Source organism: Pisolithus orientalis, assembly GCF_024613125.1.
Source record: "Pisolithus orientalis strain OTSU chromosome Unknown F5J12scaffold_33, whole genome shotgun sequence".
NCBI classification, from domain to species: Eukaryota; Fungi; Basidiomycota; class Agaricomycetes; order Boletales; family Pisolithaceae; genus Pisolithus; species Pisolithus orientalis.
Genome location: NW_026260814.1, coordinates 180,045 through 195,408, shown reverse-complemented (window position 1 = coordinate 195,408; position 15,364 = coordinate 180,045). Strand labels below are relative to the sequence as shown.

Here is a 15,364-nt window from a genome sequence, read left to right as displayed (position 1 = left end):
GCTGATGTATTAGGTCATATGAATCCAGGTTCACTATGTCTAGAATGTGCTTCTCATTGATATTCTGATAAGAGATGCTGGGTGAGGTCATAGCCTTTACTTTACTATGGGACCCAGAGACTGCTAGCTGTGGGTTGAGTGGCCAGTCAAGAATATCAAGTGGTAACTGTAATTGGTCCACCAATGTAGTAGATATGAAGTCTGAGAGCAAGCCTGAGTCTAACAGGGCCTGGCATGGCTGGTCATTGATCTTCACTACCACAACAATGGGTTTTGGCAAAACCCATGGTCTGCCCTTGACCCATGCAGAATTCCACTCAGTCACTGTGTCACTAGACTTATGTTTCTGTTTCATGCCAGGGAGATTGGTTGCAGCACATGCTAATGTATTCACTGTTCCAGTATAGTTATCCAAGCAGTAGCTGTTGCCATTACATGGTGTAGATGCCCTAGCTTTGGAGTTTGTGAAGCTTGAAATGCACAGGTTCCACTGCTTGAAGAGGAGCTCATCATATCACTCAGACTTCTTCAGGTGAAGCCATCACACGATGTCAAAATCAGGATCTATGAGGTCTGAATAATACAGCAGGTGGTCTTTGTTAGTGTACCAGTCAATAAGGAGGTATGTTTCTGGTCCTCCATGCTCTGATATTTCGAAGTGGCCCAGCTGGAAGGGTGAGTTGCTGGGGATGTCTGTCTGGTCTAGGGCAAGGGGAACAGCATCATATAGGGTTGCAATGGCTTGTGCTTTTACCAAGTCCCTTTTAGCTTGTTGGAGCTCAGGTGTCTCAGAACACACTATAGATGTGGCAAACAGGCCCAAGTCAGTCCCTTCCCTTAGAGCAGCCAGTTGTACTTGTTCCACCGAAAGTCCCACAGAGTTTACTGTTATTTTCCTATTGCTATAAGGCTTAGTGCAGGTCTGCCAGCACTTCAGACAGTTCTGCTCAATGTGGTTAGTTGCTTCACAAGAGAAACATTTCCCTTCAGCATGGAGATGCTGTTTCCTTTCCTTGTCAGGTTTCTTATCCTGGGCTCTGCCCATATTGTTATCACTCATAGTTGATGAAGTTTTTACAGTGGCAGTGCTGATTTGATCTGTGGTGTGTGTGTTGAATTGGCAAGGGAGTTTTCTATTTCTGGGCTTGTGGTTTCCAGCTTGGTGCTGATGCTGCTCCTCATCAATAACACATTTTGCCTTCTCATACCTGACACACTCAGACTCAAGAGTCACTAAGGAGATCATGGTGGCATCATACCCATTCTTGGTGAGTTCCACTCATAGATAAGGTTGGCAGCACCTCCAGAATGCTAACATGACCTCATGTTCACCTATGTCTCTGACAGTGTCTGCTATTTCTTGAAGTTGGCACAAAAAGTCCAACACTGAACAGTGATCCTGTTGGCATGCATCAAATTTATTGTGTTGCTGCATCTGGAAATCTGCTGGGAATATGTAGTTGAAGAGTGCCTCAAAAAATTCAGTGAGGGAATATTGTTTTCTCAAATCTAGGATGTCCCTTTCATAGAACTGGTAAGCACACCCACTCAAGTATTTCCTAGCAATATGGATACTCTTTTTGCAGTTCAAGCATGCATGTCATACCCAATCATGAAGCTCCCAACACCATTTCTTGAATAGTCCAACCTGAACTTTGCCTTTGTATGTGAACAGTGGGTCTTCCTTGAGGAATGCCTGCTGATACCTCAGTTTGTTCAACTTAGCCTGGTAGCATCGCTTCTTCTCACACTTCCATGCCTTTGTTTGATCTGAATCAGCTGTGATTGTGCTAGATGGTTCCTCTCCTAGGAAGTCAGACCCAAATGAGGACAAACCATCTGTGTTCGAGGAGTCACCAGTCAAAGATGAAGAGTCAGATGAAACCCTGGGCACAATTGGTCTGCAAGGTGGGCCTCCACTACTTGGGAAGGGGTTCCTGCTACCCTCCCTGCCACCAGATCTGGAATCCAATGAGTCTGGGTCATTGTCATCAGGGTCCCCACGCATTGCTCTCAGTAGCATGCTCTGGTGGGGAAACACACTTGTTGCATGGGCTAATGGGGTGGTTCTACAGCCAGATACATTGGCATATTCTTTCTTCTCATTTGGTAATGTCAGGCCTTTATGTGTCTTATCATTCATGAAGTTGAGCAAGTTCACAGCTTCAATATTCTCTTTCTGTTCTGGTCTGAGCCCAAATCATCCTATTCTTGCTTTGTTGCAAAGATTCTCCTTTCTTAGAGAATTAATAATAGCTTACTGCTCTTGAATGATTGTCATTGGGTTGTTGTCACCACTGCCATGGGGGAGGATAAAGGGTAAGTCATTCTCATATGCTTTGATGGCTCTGCCATCTTCAATTGTGCAGCCCTTCCTTTTTTTGGATGGCACAACCTGTGGTTCACCCATCATTGAGCTGCTATCAACTTGTGGCTGTGGTGCTATGGGTTGAGTCCATTCCTGTGGGATCTTGCCAAGGTAAGAGTCATCTTCCTCAAATGTGGACCAGTCCAGCTGTCTCACTGGTGCTGGTGTGGATTCCTTCATGTGTGGTATGTCCAGCCTTACCCACTCTTTGGGTTTCTCTGGTTGATAGCTCTCATTCCATACTACAGGCCTTTGTAGTTTAAATTTATTAGCAGGAGCTGGTGTCTGTACCAAATCAAGATCCTCATTCATTTGCAACTCAGCATCCATCTTGACTACTGTGTTGAGGTGCTGGCACCAGACACTGTCATTGTTTACAGTGCCTGTTGGTTCTCGGATGATGCAAACTGAAAATAATGCATATTCGTCCGTACTGCAGTCTGGAGACTTGGGAACCATGGGAGAGGTCACCTGACAGATTTGCATCTCATCAGTGATGCTCTCCCCATTCTGCTCAGTCTCACCAAATACCCAGGGGCCAATTGCCATGGGTTCCATGGTTGAGCACTGATGCTTTATCTCACTGTTGACACTAGCTGGAGTAAAGGAAAACATGTTCAGCAAGTCACAACTAGGTGACTACACACTCAGTTGATCAGACCAAGATGGAGTTTGATGTCATCATGAAGGGTTTCGATTAGAGGGAGCAGAGCAAAGAGAGAGGGAAGAGGTAGTTCAAAATATGTGACAGTCACAGGACTTGGTCACACTAGTAAGAGTGTTTCTGTTGAAAGGTCTCAAGTGTCATTCATCAGAACTGGCCAAGGGTCTCTTGATAAAAAACTGCCCCCTCCTACCTACTACATGAGTCTTTATATACCTACATACATAAAGGACTGTACTAAAAAGGAAGTATCAAGGCTGACATATTGTACTTGGTTCCATTGTCATATCTGCAGGAGTGTGGGTTGTTACAATTTTCAACTCCAACAAGCTGAATGGTGTAGCATCATTACAGTAGTTTTAGCAGTATATCAAATAATTAAATAGCTAAGTCTTGAAGAACAATGCCCTGCAAATCTCTCTGCAAAAATCTCCTCAGACAACTTGATGAAGCTAGCTTGGAAGTAGCAATGGCCAGGCTGGAAAATGCACATCTTGAAATTGATAGTAGTGATGATAGTGATTCAACTGCAACATATGGGGATTCTGATTCATCTCAGAGTGTCCTCTTCATTACTCTGCTGTCTCTGATCTCTCCAATCTTGATGGATTCCAACTCCGGCGTTTCTGATGATACAAACTTGATAGTTGAGAGGGATAGGTGGTGTGGACAGCTCCTGAATGTGATTGAGGCTCTGAAGGATGAAGTAGAGCATGCATGGGTTCTTGAAAAACCTGCTGTAGCATTGATGCAGTCATCACAGCTCAGCCTGCTTGACCATTTTGCTGACCATCACCCTCATCTGTTCCTTAGATGCCTTTGTGTATGGCCAGAAGTTTTTGATCACATCCTTGATCAAATAAGTAGCCACCCAATATTTCATAGTGGCTCTGAAAATCATCAGTTGCTGGTTGCCATTCAACTCACAACTTTCCTTTTCTGTGTGGGGCATTATGGGAATGTGGCATCACCAGAGGATGTGGCCCAGTGGGCTGGGGTTAGTATGGGATTGGTGATCAATTTCACCAATCAGGTCATGGTTGCAATACTGGATGAGCATGACACATTTGTCAATATTCCCCCTCACAACTTGGAGGATATGGAAAGAGCATGTACCTTCACTGAATCATGGACATGTCTGGCATGGAGAAATGGAGTCTTTGCTGCAGACAGCTCATTGATTCTGCTCTTTGAAAAGCCCCAAATACTTGGGGAGAGCTTCTATGACAGAAAATCAAGGTATTTGCTCAATTGTCAGGTGTGTATTCCAATGCATGCAAAATGGAATACTTACCACTCATAGCTTGTTATCATGCTGCATAACCTACTTGTGGTTGACTATGGGCTTGATCACCCTGGAAGTGTCCATGATGCATGGGCATTTCAAGGTACTCACATTGCATCATGACTGGGAGACCTTATCCCTGAAGATCACTGGACCTGGGCAGATAGTGCATATCCCATGGAGGAATGGTGTGCTGTTCCTTTTAAAAAACCCAAGGGCAGGCAGCTATCTTGCAATCAGAATTTATATAACAAATATCTTTCTAAGGTGATACTCACCTTGTATTGGTATGCATGCTAATCACATTGAAAGGTCTGCATCCATGTTGAGCACACATTTGCTGCCTTGAAGGGTCGATTTCAGAGTCTCTGTGAGCTGTGCTTGAAAATCTGGAATGAGAGGGATGTTAAGGTCACAGTTTACTGGGTAATGTGTTGCATCATCTTGCATAATGTGGTGATTCATTTTGAGGAGGAGATGGTTAGCATCATCAAGCCCTTGAGTTGGTGGGCAATGGAGGAGGGGTTGGGCCAACAGGACAGTGACATGGTCATGATAGGAGAGGCTGTGGGAACACCAGGTCAGTGATTTCAAATGAGGCTGTTAGATGAGCTGTTCCAATATCTGGGGTGCAAATGTACCTAGTGTAAACAGACCAAAATGGTCACCATATAAAGTTGAAGGAGCATAGCTAGCAATGCTGTAGGAATCAGCTAAGTCCCACCCATTGAAGACAAGGGTATGTAAGGGTCTTCACAGGATCCAGGTGCTTTATGACTGACCTTGGAGAAGTCACTCATGATACCACACACATTTTGCAAATGAAATGTACCCTACATTGCATCTTGATACAGTGTTGGGGTGAGTATGGGGGAGATGGAGAAGTAATACAGTACAGGGAGAGTATGTACTTAACAATTGTGCAATGCACTGGGACTGCAACACAAGTACAACAGAGAAGATGATGAGCTGAGCCAAGATGCAACAATGGATTAAAAAAAGAAACAGACATGATCATGAAGGGTGGCTGGCCTGAGCAGTGGGGTTGGAAGATGTTGAGCCAGAGCTGCTGCCACTCTTCATGAGCTCTGCAAGTTGAATCTTGAGTCAAAGGGCCTCATGAAGGTGTTTTCTTTGGCATTCTTCAGCTTGATATTGAGCTTCCAGAGCTCCTGCTCCCTTTGATGCTTATCCTCCATGTCTTTCCACTGCATCCTGAGCTGCTCCTTCCTCAACTGAAGCTCCTGATCCTTCAGCATATACTGCATTTTTGCCAGGTACTGTGCAGTCTTACCAGAAGATGAAGATGCTAGTATTGACTCAGCCTCTTGACTCAAGTCAATGACCTGGCTTTGAAGTTGAGACTTGTTGCAAGTGACTAGGAGAGAACTTGCCTCTGTTGATGTTGTCTTGGATCATGAGGACCACAGGGTCCTCATGACAGCCTTCCCCTTGTGGGAAGAGCTAGATGATGATGATGCAGAGGAAATGACACTTTTGGTAGAAGTGGGGGGATGAAGGTATGGTGATTAGCAGAATGCAGAGTGATTATCTGAGAAAGGTGTGTGAAACTTGTGAGGGAGGGAAAATTGAAACTGCACTTCAGGAGTCAACAGCTGAGGATATGACTGCTGATTCATTAACAATGATCCATTAGTGATGTCCCAATAGAAACACACCTGATCACCATGAACTGACACCAAGTCCATGTTAACATCCTCTCCATCTCCAAAGCCAGGGTCCATGCCTTCCAGATCAAAGATACTATTGGCAAATTCATCCCCCTTGTTCATGACTAGATCACCAACATGAGACATCCTCTCATTGACTTCACCATCCTCCAGATCTCGATCACCATGCATTTCCTCAGTCCCTGTATTTGAAGGGGTACCTTCATCCACCAGAGTGGTGGGTGACCCCACTCCCAAGTCTGAAGTCTTCTGCATACCAGATAATGTATTTTGGACAAGAGCTAAAAAATCTTCAGCATGATTTTTGTCCAGCTCAGAATGGATTGGGTCAGAGTCAAAGGAGGGGTTGCCCTGCCAGATGGAATGCAGATTGTCATACCAGGGTAAAGTGTTGAGAACAGCTTCTGTAATCATACACATCAGCAACTGTAATCCCACTAGATTGATTGATAACTTATGATGGAGATTTGCATAGCTTGCATGACCAGGCATAATGCCTTCCCCTGATTGTTTAAAGCATGCATGGTGTCAAGTCTGGGCCTACTCCAACCAACTCTGACACTGGATGAGGTCCAGGGAGAGGTTTGGAAGCAAGTCCAATGGAAAGAGCAGAACTCTGACTGGCAGAGTGTTGGCAGGAATGAAATCTGCTGAGGTAAGGGTGTTGGGTTTAGCTCATGTGCTACCCCCTTGCATGATCTCAGCCCTCATATTTCAGAGGGGGAGTACAGACAGACAGTTGGAGGTAACTCCAACAGGCAGAAGACAGAGACAGAGGGAGTAGGAACTAAGTCAATATTCATACTGAGGAATGACAGAGTATGATACATGCTTTTATACTACCACAGAGGTATGGTAACTGGAATCAGAACTGACATATGGAGACCCAGCAACTTTCAAGTAAAACTTCCTAGACAACGAATGAAGGGTAGATGGAGGACATACAAACAGGTAACATAGAACATCCAAAAAAGGAAACAGTCCAGGTGCTGGACCATGCAGTGCATGCACTGTGGAGTACCTGACTGCAAGCTGTCAGGGAGGAGTCTGAAGGTAGTCACATGACTCCTCAGGGAATGGTCCATTTAGTCTGGTAGGAGAGCAGTACAAGTCCAACAGCAGCTGGAGTGGAGATGGCTTGTAACTGACAGAAGTTGGGCAGAGTTGGTGTGGAGTGAGTGAATGACCAGTGGAAAGGGGTGCAGAGTGAGTGAGGACTTAGGATGAATGCACAACCATGACAGTGCCCCCCCCCTAGGACCTGAACCCCTGAAGGCCACATGTATGAGATGAGATCAACACGAGTTGATCATTTGAAACCATTTGATGCCTTGAGGATAATGGCTTTAGCTGCAGTGGAGCTCTGTTGGAGTCTGAAGAACCGCTTAAAAACACATGTTAGGGTACTGAACCTTTGTCCTTTCTCCCCATCATCATGTCCTCCCAGTGCCAGAGAAAAACCCCCAGCCACCACCCTGGTCATGTCCACAACTACTCCCAAGTCATGGACAATGAACTGGTTGTCCTTACTGACACCTCCACTGATACTGAGTGGGAGAAGTCCACAGAGAAGGTGCACTGACAAGAGGAGACCAAGCAGAGAGAGAGAGATGCAAGGCAGAGTGCAAGGCCAAGCACAAGGAGGCCAAAAGGTGGAAGGTGGAGGAGGAGAGGTTGGAGGTGGAGCAGAGGAAGAGAGCAGAGGAGGAAGAGGAGGCCCAAAGGAAGAAGGAGGCAGAGAAGGAGGCAGAAAAGCAGAGGCAGAGGGCCTCTGAGGAGAGGGCCCAGGCCAGATGGGACAAGGCCACACAAAGGTGAGTGGTGGAGCACTATGAGTCAGGTGGAGCTGACTTGCAGCTCTACATTCATTAGACTATGCAGCATGGTGTATGATGTCAACACTGCCCAGAGGGTCCCTGGGACCTCTGTGGTGGTCACTGCAACCAGGTGGCCCCCCTGTACTCACTGTGTAGCAAGTCCGACAGTGGGGCAGTGCAAGCCAGGACAAGGCAAGACCAGGGCCTGCATGCCCTGCCAAAACAAGAAAAAGGTGTGTAGTTGGATGAAAGAGGACATGGTGGTGGGGCCCTCGCAGAAGAGGGCAGGGACAGGAAGTTCCTGAGGGGAGAAGAAGAAGAGGTCATAAGGGAAGGGGAAGGAGAGAGCAACAGAGATGGAGGAAGTGGATGATGAGTGGGAGGTAGGTGGTGTGGATGAGGAGGAGCCAGAGACACTGCATGAGGGACCCTCAGGAGCAGGGGCCTCTTCCTGGTGGGCAGAGTGGGAGTGGGAGTGGCAGCTGCAGGCTGTGGAGAGGTATGTGGAGGTGCATGAGAAGGCTGCAACAGCCTTCGAGAGGATGGCAAGAGCAGTGGAGCGGATGGCAGAGGCCATGGAGTGGACAGCCAATGAGTGGGGGTTGTACCATGAGTGGGCAGAATGGGCAGAGATGAGGAGGAGGGAGGATGCACATGAGGCCAAGATGGCTGAGTTCGAGCATGCAGGAGGAGGATGGAAGAGGCCTCAGTCAGAGGCACCAGAGGACAGGGACAAAGGTGTGGAGGGGGACAATGAGGAAGAGGAAGAAGTCAGAAGAGAGCTGGAAGGTGGAGAAGGACAGGAGGGTGGTGGAGAGCAAGCAATGGAAGAGTAGAGTAGACTTTTTTTTTTTTTTTTTTTGTTTGTATATTTTGTACTACTATGAAATAGACCTGTGACCTTGTTTGTGATTCTGAGAAGTGAAACAGATAAGTGGAGAAAATTCTAAAGTACTTAAGGTAGTTCAATAAGGGGCAGAGCCAGCCCACAGAGGAGGGTTATGTGGGCAGAGTACTATGGTGGAGGTTGATACAGGCCAGGTTTGTGCAGATAGCATTTGTGGAAAGCAGAGACTATGTCAGAAGCATGGTCCAGCTCAGTTGCAAGCAACCAAGAGGTTTCCTTGTCAGTGTTCTTGTAACCAGCCCAGCAGACTAGATACAAGAGTTGACAGTGGTGGTGATGGCAGTCCACCTTAGAGTCAAGTATCTCCAACACTTTGTACTCAAGGTCACCATTGACATCTACTGGCAGAGGTGGAGGTTGTTGTCAGTTTGGGAAAGGGTTAGCCACTGCAGCTCCCAGTTGTGAAACATGGAAGACTGGATGTACTGAGCACATAGAATCAGGGAGCTTAAGGGTGACAGAGTGCATACCCAGCCTGGCCAAGATGGTGAATGGACCTAAGTACTTTTTGGAGAGATTTTCTGAAGGAGGAGTGGAGTGGAAGTACTTGGCTTTGATGTAGGCCTGTTCTCCAACCTTAAACCCAGGCAGAGGTATGCATCTGGCATCCACTGGACCCTGGTAGTGCTGCTGAGTGGTGGACATTTCAGAGTGGAGGAAGTCATGAAGGGTGGAGAGCTCAATGACATAGTCATGAGCCCTTGGAGAGGTGAAGTCTTGGTCAGGGACCACAGACAGGTTTGGGTGGTATCCTTTGTTAGTGAAGAAGGGAGAAACTCCAGTAGTTGCACTTGGTGTGTTGTTGAAAGTGAACTCCACTAGAGGTAACAGCTCAGCCCAGTTGTCTTGTTGGTAGTTGCAGTAGACATGAAGGTACTGCTTGAGGGTCTGGTTCATTTGCTCAGTCTGGCCATCACCTTCTGGGTGGTAACCTGAAGTGAAGTGAAGACACATATCAAGGGCCTTTCCTAGAGAGCAGAAGAAGTGTGAGACGAACTCAGGACCTCTGTTGGAGGTGACATTAGCTGGCACTCTGTGCTTGGAGAAGACATGGGTAAGGAAGAGCCTAGTGAGTTTGGCAGAGATGACAGTTGTGGGTGGGGATGAACACTGCTTGCTTTGAGAGGTGGTCCACTACCATGAGTATGGCAGAGTAGCCATTGGAGTTGGGGAGGTGTTTGATGAAGTCCATGGAGACAGAGTTCCAAGGTCTCTCTGGGACAGGGAGTTGCTTCAGTAGACCATAAGGGCAGTGATGTGGAGTTTTGCTCCATCCACAGGCAGTGCAGGACCTGATATATTCTTTCATGTTGGAACAGAGGTTAGGCCACATGTAGTCCCTGCAGACAAGTTCTAGGGTGCAGTTTTGCCTGAAATGGCCTGCTAGAGGATGGTCATGCTTGAACCAAAGCACTCAAAGGTGGAGGTCATCAATGTCAGGGACAAAGATGTGACTGTCAAGGCAGAGTAGACCATTGGAGTCCAGGGACCACTGAGGCTTAGTTGGGGTTGGAAGATGGCTGGTGGAGACAGGGTTGGACAGTAGGGCAGAGATGATGTTGGAGTGCAAGCACTCAACATCAATGACCATGGCAGTGTGGAGCATGGGTGCCATGAGGGTAGTGGTATGGAGGGACGACATGAGTTGCTCCTGTGTAAACATAGGGTGGAGATTGTGAGGATTTACCTGCATGTAGTCCCTATCCCCCCTTTTGGGTAGATGTCCCAACATCATGTAAGTGCATCAGGTTTGGCTCCCAGGTGGCCAGGTTGGAAGCAGATGGAAAGGTTAAACTGTGAAAGGTACTCCAACCAGCAGGCCTGTCAATGAGTGAGGACCTTAGAGGTGGAGAAATACTCAAGGTTTTTGTGGTCCATCACCACATCCACAAGTAAGGCAGAACCTTCTAGGTAATGCCACCAATGGTGGAAAGCCTTGAAGATAGCCAACAGCTCCTTGTCATGGGTATCATAGTTGAGTTCTGGTGTGGCCATGGTGCAGGAGTAGAAAGCGACTGGGCAGAGTTCACCATCAGAGCAGGTGATCAACAAAATGCCAGCAATGGCATAGTCAGAGGCATTGGTTTCAACTGTAAGCGGAGTGTCAGGAACCCAGTGTGTGAGGACAGGAGTGGAGCTGAAGGCATCCTTCAGGCAGAGGAAGGTGGAGTGACACTCCTCAGAAAAGTTCCAAGGAGCACCCTTTTGCATGAGACAAGTGAGTGGAATGATGATGTCACAGTAGTTGTTAATGAATTGTCTGTAGAAGTTTGTGAAGCCAAGGAAAGACTGGATGTCTCACACCTTCCACAGCTCAGGCCAGTTGCAGACTGCCTGAACCTTCTCAGCAGACATGGTGAGACTGGAGGGAGAAAGAACATAACTGAGGTACTCAATGGAGTCGGAGTGAAACTCGCACTTCTCTGGCTTGGCATAAAGACCATGCTTTTGAAGGTGGTGGAGTACCTCTTTTACATGTTCGTGGTGCAACTCCACATCCTGTGAATAAACTAGGATGTCATCGAGGTATACCATGACACAGACATTGAGCACATCTGCAAAGATGCTATTAATGAATCACTGGAAAGCTGCAGGCACATTAGTCAGACTGAATGGCATTACCCACCACTCATAAGAACCATAACAAGTGTGGAAAGCCATTTTCCATTCATCTCCATCTGCAATGTGGACCAGATGATAGGCATAGCAGAGGTTGATCTTGGTATAGACTTTAGCATGGCTTGGGGAGTCAAGTAGGTCAGAGATGAGTGGCAGCAGATAGTGACCTTTTTTTGTGATTTTATTGAGTCCTTGATAGTCTATGCAGAGGCAGAGTGAACTGTCCTTCTTCTTTATGAAGAGGACAGGGGCACTGTGAGCAGAGGTGGACTGCTTGATGAAACTGTAGCCAAGGTGCTTGTCAATGAAGGTACAGAGAGCTTCAAGCTCTGGCAGAGACAGAGAGTAGATCATGCCAATGGGCAGAGAAGCTCCTTCCTTGAGGTCGATCTTGAGATCGAATGAGCAGTGTGGTGGAAGTTCAGTAGCCTTGTCTTTACTAAAGATGTCAGCAAACTCATGATACTCAGGAGGGACTGAGGAGAGGTCAGGAGGTGGAGAGGAAGCAGAGGATGCATGAAGCTTCACATCATCAGTGGAGAGCTGCAAGTGGAACTGTCTAGAGCCAGGGAGAGCACAGGCTCTGACATACACAGCAGCATTGATGAGTGAGACAAGTGGAGTGGAGAGTGGTGAGTCTGTCAGAGGTGCAGACAGAACTGCAGACAGAGTGGGGGGTGTCGGATCTGGAGCAGAGGTCACAGTGGAAGGTGATGGAGGTGCCTGGGGTGTTGGCATTCCCTGTAATGATGGTTTGAACAATATACTGCCCAGTACCCAGTCAATCGATGGATTGAAGCAGGTAAGCCAGTTGTGTCCTAATACCAGCAAACATGAAGAATCCAATGGAGTAACATAAAATGAAACAGAGTTGACATCACTGGAAGGAAAGTGGAGGGAAAGATCTACTTCTTGGGAAATGACAGCATTTGTACTACCATCAAACAAGCAGAGTGGAATTGGTGGAGAGATGGAGGAAACAGGAATAGCATATTTTTTGATTATGGATGGGTCTACAAAACAATGAGAAGAGCCAGAGTCAATCAATGCAGAAACAGCATCAACAGAGTAATCAAGAAGAGTTACAGACAGAAGTAAAGAATTGGGACTAGAGAGAGCAGACATATTGAGTCAGATGTCCAGTTGCACACAGTTGGGATCAACACTTCCTCCAGACTGTGCAAGCTCCCTGGAGGAGCAGACTAATTTTTTGGCTCTACCTTCTCCACAGGCAGAGGAGGCAGAGTTCCAGCCATAGCTGCATGGGCTTTGGCTGTGTGAGAGGTAGACTTGGGACAGTCCTTAGTGGAGTGGCCAGCCTCACCACAGAAGAGGCAGAGGTTGTTCTTCATCCTATGCTGGTGTTCAGCAGAGGTGAGTTTGCCATCCTTGCCCAGAAGATGGGCAATATTGGACTTGGGCAGATCTTTCTGCTTGCCCTTGCCCTTGGCATTGGACTTTGGAGTGGAGGCAGAGGATGACAATTTAGACTTGTTGTTGGAGCTGGAAGGCTGTGACTTGTCAGTGGCAGACTTGGTGGCATGTGAGATCTCCACTTTACACTCCCAGTAGTGTGCATTGACAGTCTGAGTGAGTTTGCAGAGTTGTGCAAGGGTAGAAGGTTTTCCTATGCAAGCAATCTCATCCTTGATGTGGGCTGGAAGTCCACTATAAAAGCAGTGGCAGAGTGCACCAACACCATAGTCCTTGACCTGTGAAGCCCAGAAATTGAACTCCATGACATATTTGGTAATTTGAGAGCCATCCTTCATAGTAAGGTTCTCAAGTTGTTGGTCAGCATCTGCTATGGCATCATGCAGACCAAAATTAGTTGTGAGCTCTTGTAAGAACTCATGATAGTCATCCATCCAGAGCAGGCAGTCATAATTGTCAGGGTTTAGTAGGTCTGGCTTGAACCAAGCCAGGGCCATACCCTTAAGATAAGACTGAGCAAAGGTAACCTTCATTCTGTTGGAGTGGAACATGTGGGGGCAGTCCAGGAAGTTCAGCTCGCATTGTATGAGGAACTCACAGAGTTTCTTAGGGTCAGAGCCATCAAAAGTGTCAGGCTTGTGGACTTTGGTTTTCAGAGTGGAGTCCCCAGTGTGCAAACTAGACCATGCAAGTGCATGGACAGCTCTAGCAAGAGCCATGAGGGGATCCTCTGGTGACTCAGCTGGGTCTTCAGGGATATCCCTGTCACTGCTACCCCTGCTGTCAGGATCACCATCAGGGTCATCAGGGTTGGGTCCATCATCTTGGTTTTGAGGAGATGGAGTATGGAAAGTGGTTGGGTGGAGGTTGGAGCGACCAGCTTGTGAAGCACTTTCACCTTCAGCATGAGAACAGTGTCAAGTGGAGAATGATTGGAACTGTTCGACAATGGAAGGGAGTCAATGCAGATTAGCTAGTGCAACAGTGAGGTTCTCAGTGACCTCTCTCTGGGATTGAGCTCGAGTTCTCATAACAGTGTAAGTTTTTCAGAAGACAGAAAGCAAGATCATACAAGTGCAAGTATGAATATACTGTCAAGTCTGGGCCTACTCCAACCAACTCTGACACTGGATGAGGTCTGGGGAGAGGTTCAGAAGCAAGTCTGATGGAAAGAGCAGAACTCTGACTGGCAGAGTGTTGGCAGGACAAAATCTGCTGAGGTAAGGGTGGAGCAAAGTGAGGGCATCAGGTTTAGCTCATGTGCTACCCCCTTGCACAATCTCAGCCCTCGTATTTCAGAGGGGGAGTACAGATGGACAGTCAGAGGTAACTCCAACAGGCAGAAGACAGAGACAGAGGGAGTAGGAACTAAGTCGATATTTGTACTGAGGAATGACAGAGTATGATACATGCTTTTATACTACCACAGAGGTACAGTAACCGGAATCAGAACTGACATATGGAGACCCAGCAACTTTCAAGTAAAACTTCCTAGACAACAAATGAAGGGTAGATGGAGGACATACAAATGGGTAACATAGAACATCCAAAAAAGGAAACAGTCCAGGTGCTGGACCATGTGATGCATGCACTGTGGAGTACCTGACTGTGAGCTGTCAGGGAGGAGTCTGAAGGTAGTCACATGACTCCTCAGGGAACAGTCTGTTCAGCCTGGTAGGAGAGCAGTACAAGTCTGACAGCAGCTGGAGTGGAGATGGCTTGTAACTGACAGAAGTTGGGCAGAGTTGGTGCAGAGTGAGTGAATGACTGGCAGAAAGGGGTGTGGAGTGAGTGAGGACTTAGGATGAATGCACAACCATGACACATGGCACTTGTGATATGATCCCTTCAGCCTAAATGATCATTAAAAAATCACAGATAAAATATAAAGAGGAGACTGACATAGTGATGTGGTTGCCTACACTAACTTGGAACTTAGCAGGGCCTGCCATGTACATGTCCTTGTAGCAGGGAACATTCTTGAATACGACTTTGGCAATAATTGCTTGAACTTCTTTCTTGTTATGGCCCACTGGCCCCTCATCAGGTGAAGGTGGTGAGATGGTTGTGATCTTGTCACTAAAAAGGATTCTCCAGTTTGCAGGATGGGTGAGCAACCAGTTGATGAGTATATTGGTATGAGGAATGTCCCAGTTGATGTTCTTCAGCTGAAGACTTCTGTAGTAGATGTGTCACCAGTAGTGGTGACAGCCCACTGGCTGGATGGAGCCAGGTTCTTGCCCTTGGTTCCACCACAAGTAGATCTACTGCTCAATCCATGACCAGAGCCTGAATTCCTGGTGGGTCTGTCAGATCCTCCTTGATGGGCTTGTTCACTTGAAGATGCTATGGGCTGACCTGAGATTGCTTGCAGGTGAGCAGAGTGCCAAATGTGTGGTCATAGAGGAGACATAACTTTTCAAACTCCACAAGGCCAATGCCAGTTGCAGATGTCATTCCAGAACAATTCCAGAGTGCTTCCAGCGCCACCTTGAGCACCACTACTGTATAGTACATGCTCGATTTTCTGGCCCTCAAAGCAACCTTTTCATTTGCTGACTACTCACACTAATCAATGT

At 47.1% G+C, this 15,364-nt stretch overlaps 1 protein-coding gene across 1 annotated transcript; it reads right to left on the bottom strand.

Moving 5' to 3' along the window:
* Positions 1 to 2,257: 2,257 nt before the first annotated feature.
* F5J12DRAFT_785114 (uncharacterized protein) lies at positions 2,258 to 2,926 on the bottom strand (the record flags this gene model as incomplete). The annotated part of the gene is made up of 1 exon (XM_051743174.1): positions 2,258 to 2,926. One exon carries the CDS (start codon positions 2,924 to 2,926, stop codon positions 2,258 to 2,260), a length of 669 nt encoding a protein of 222 aa, XP_051597010.1.
* Between the last annotated feature and the right edge of the window lie 12,438 nt (positions 2,927 to 15,364).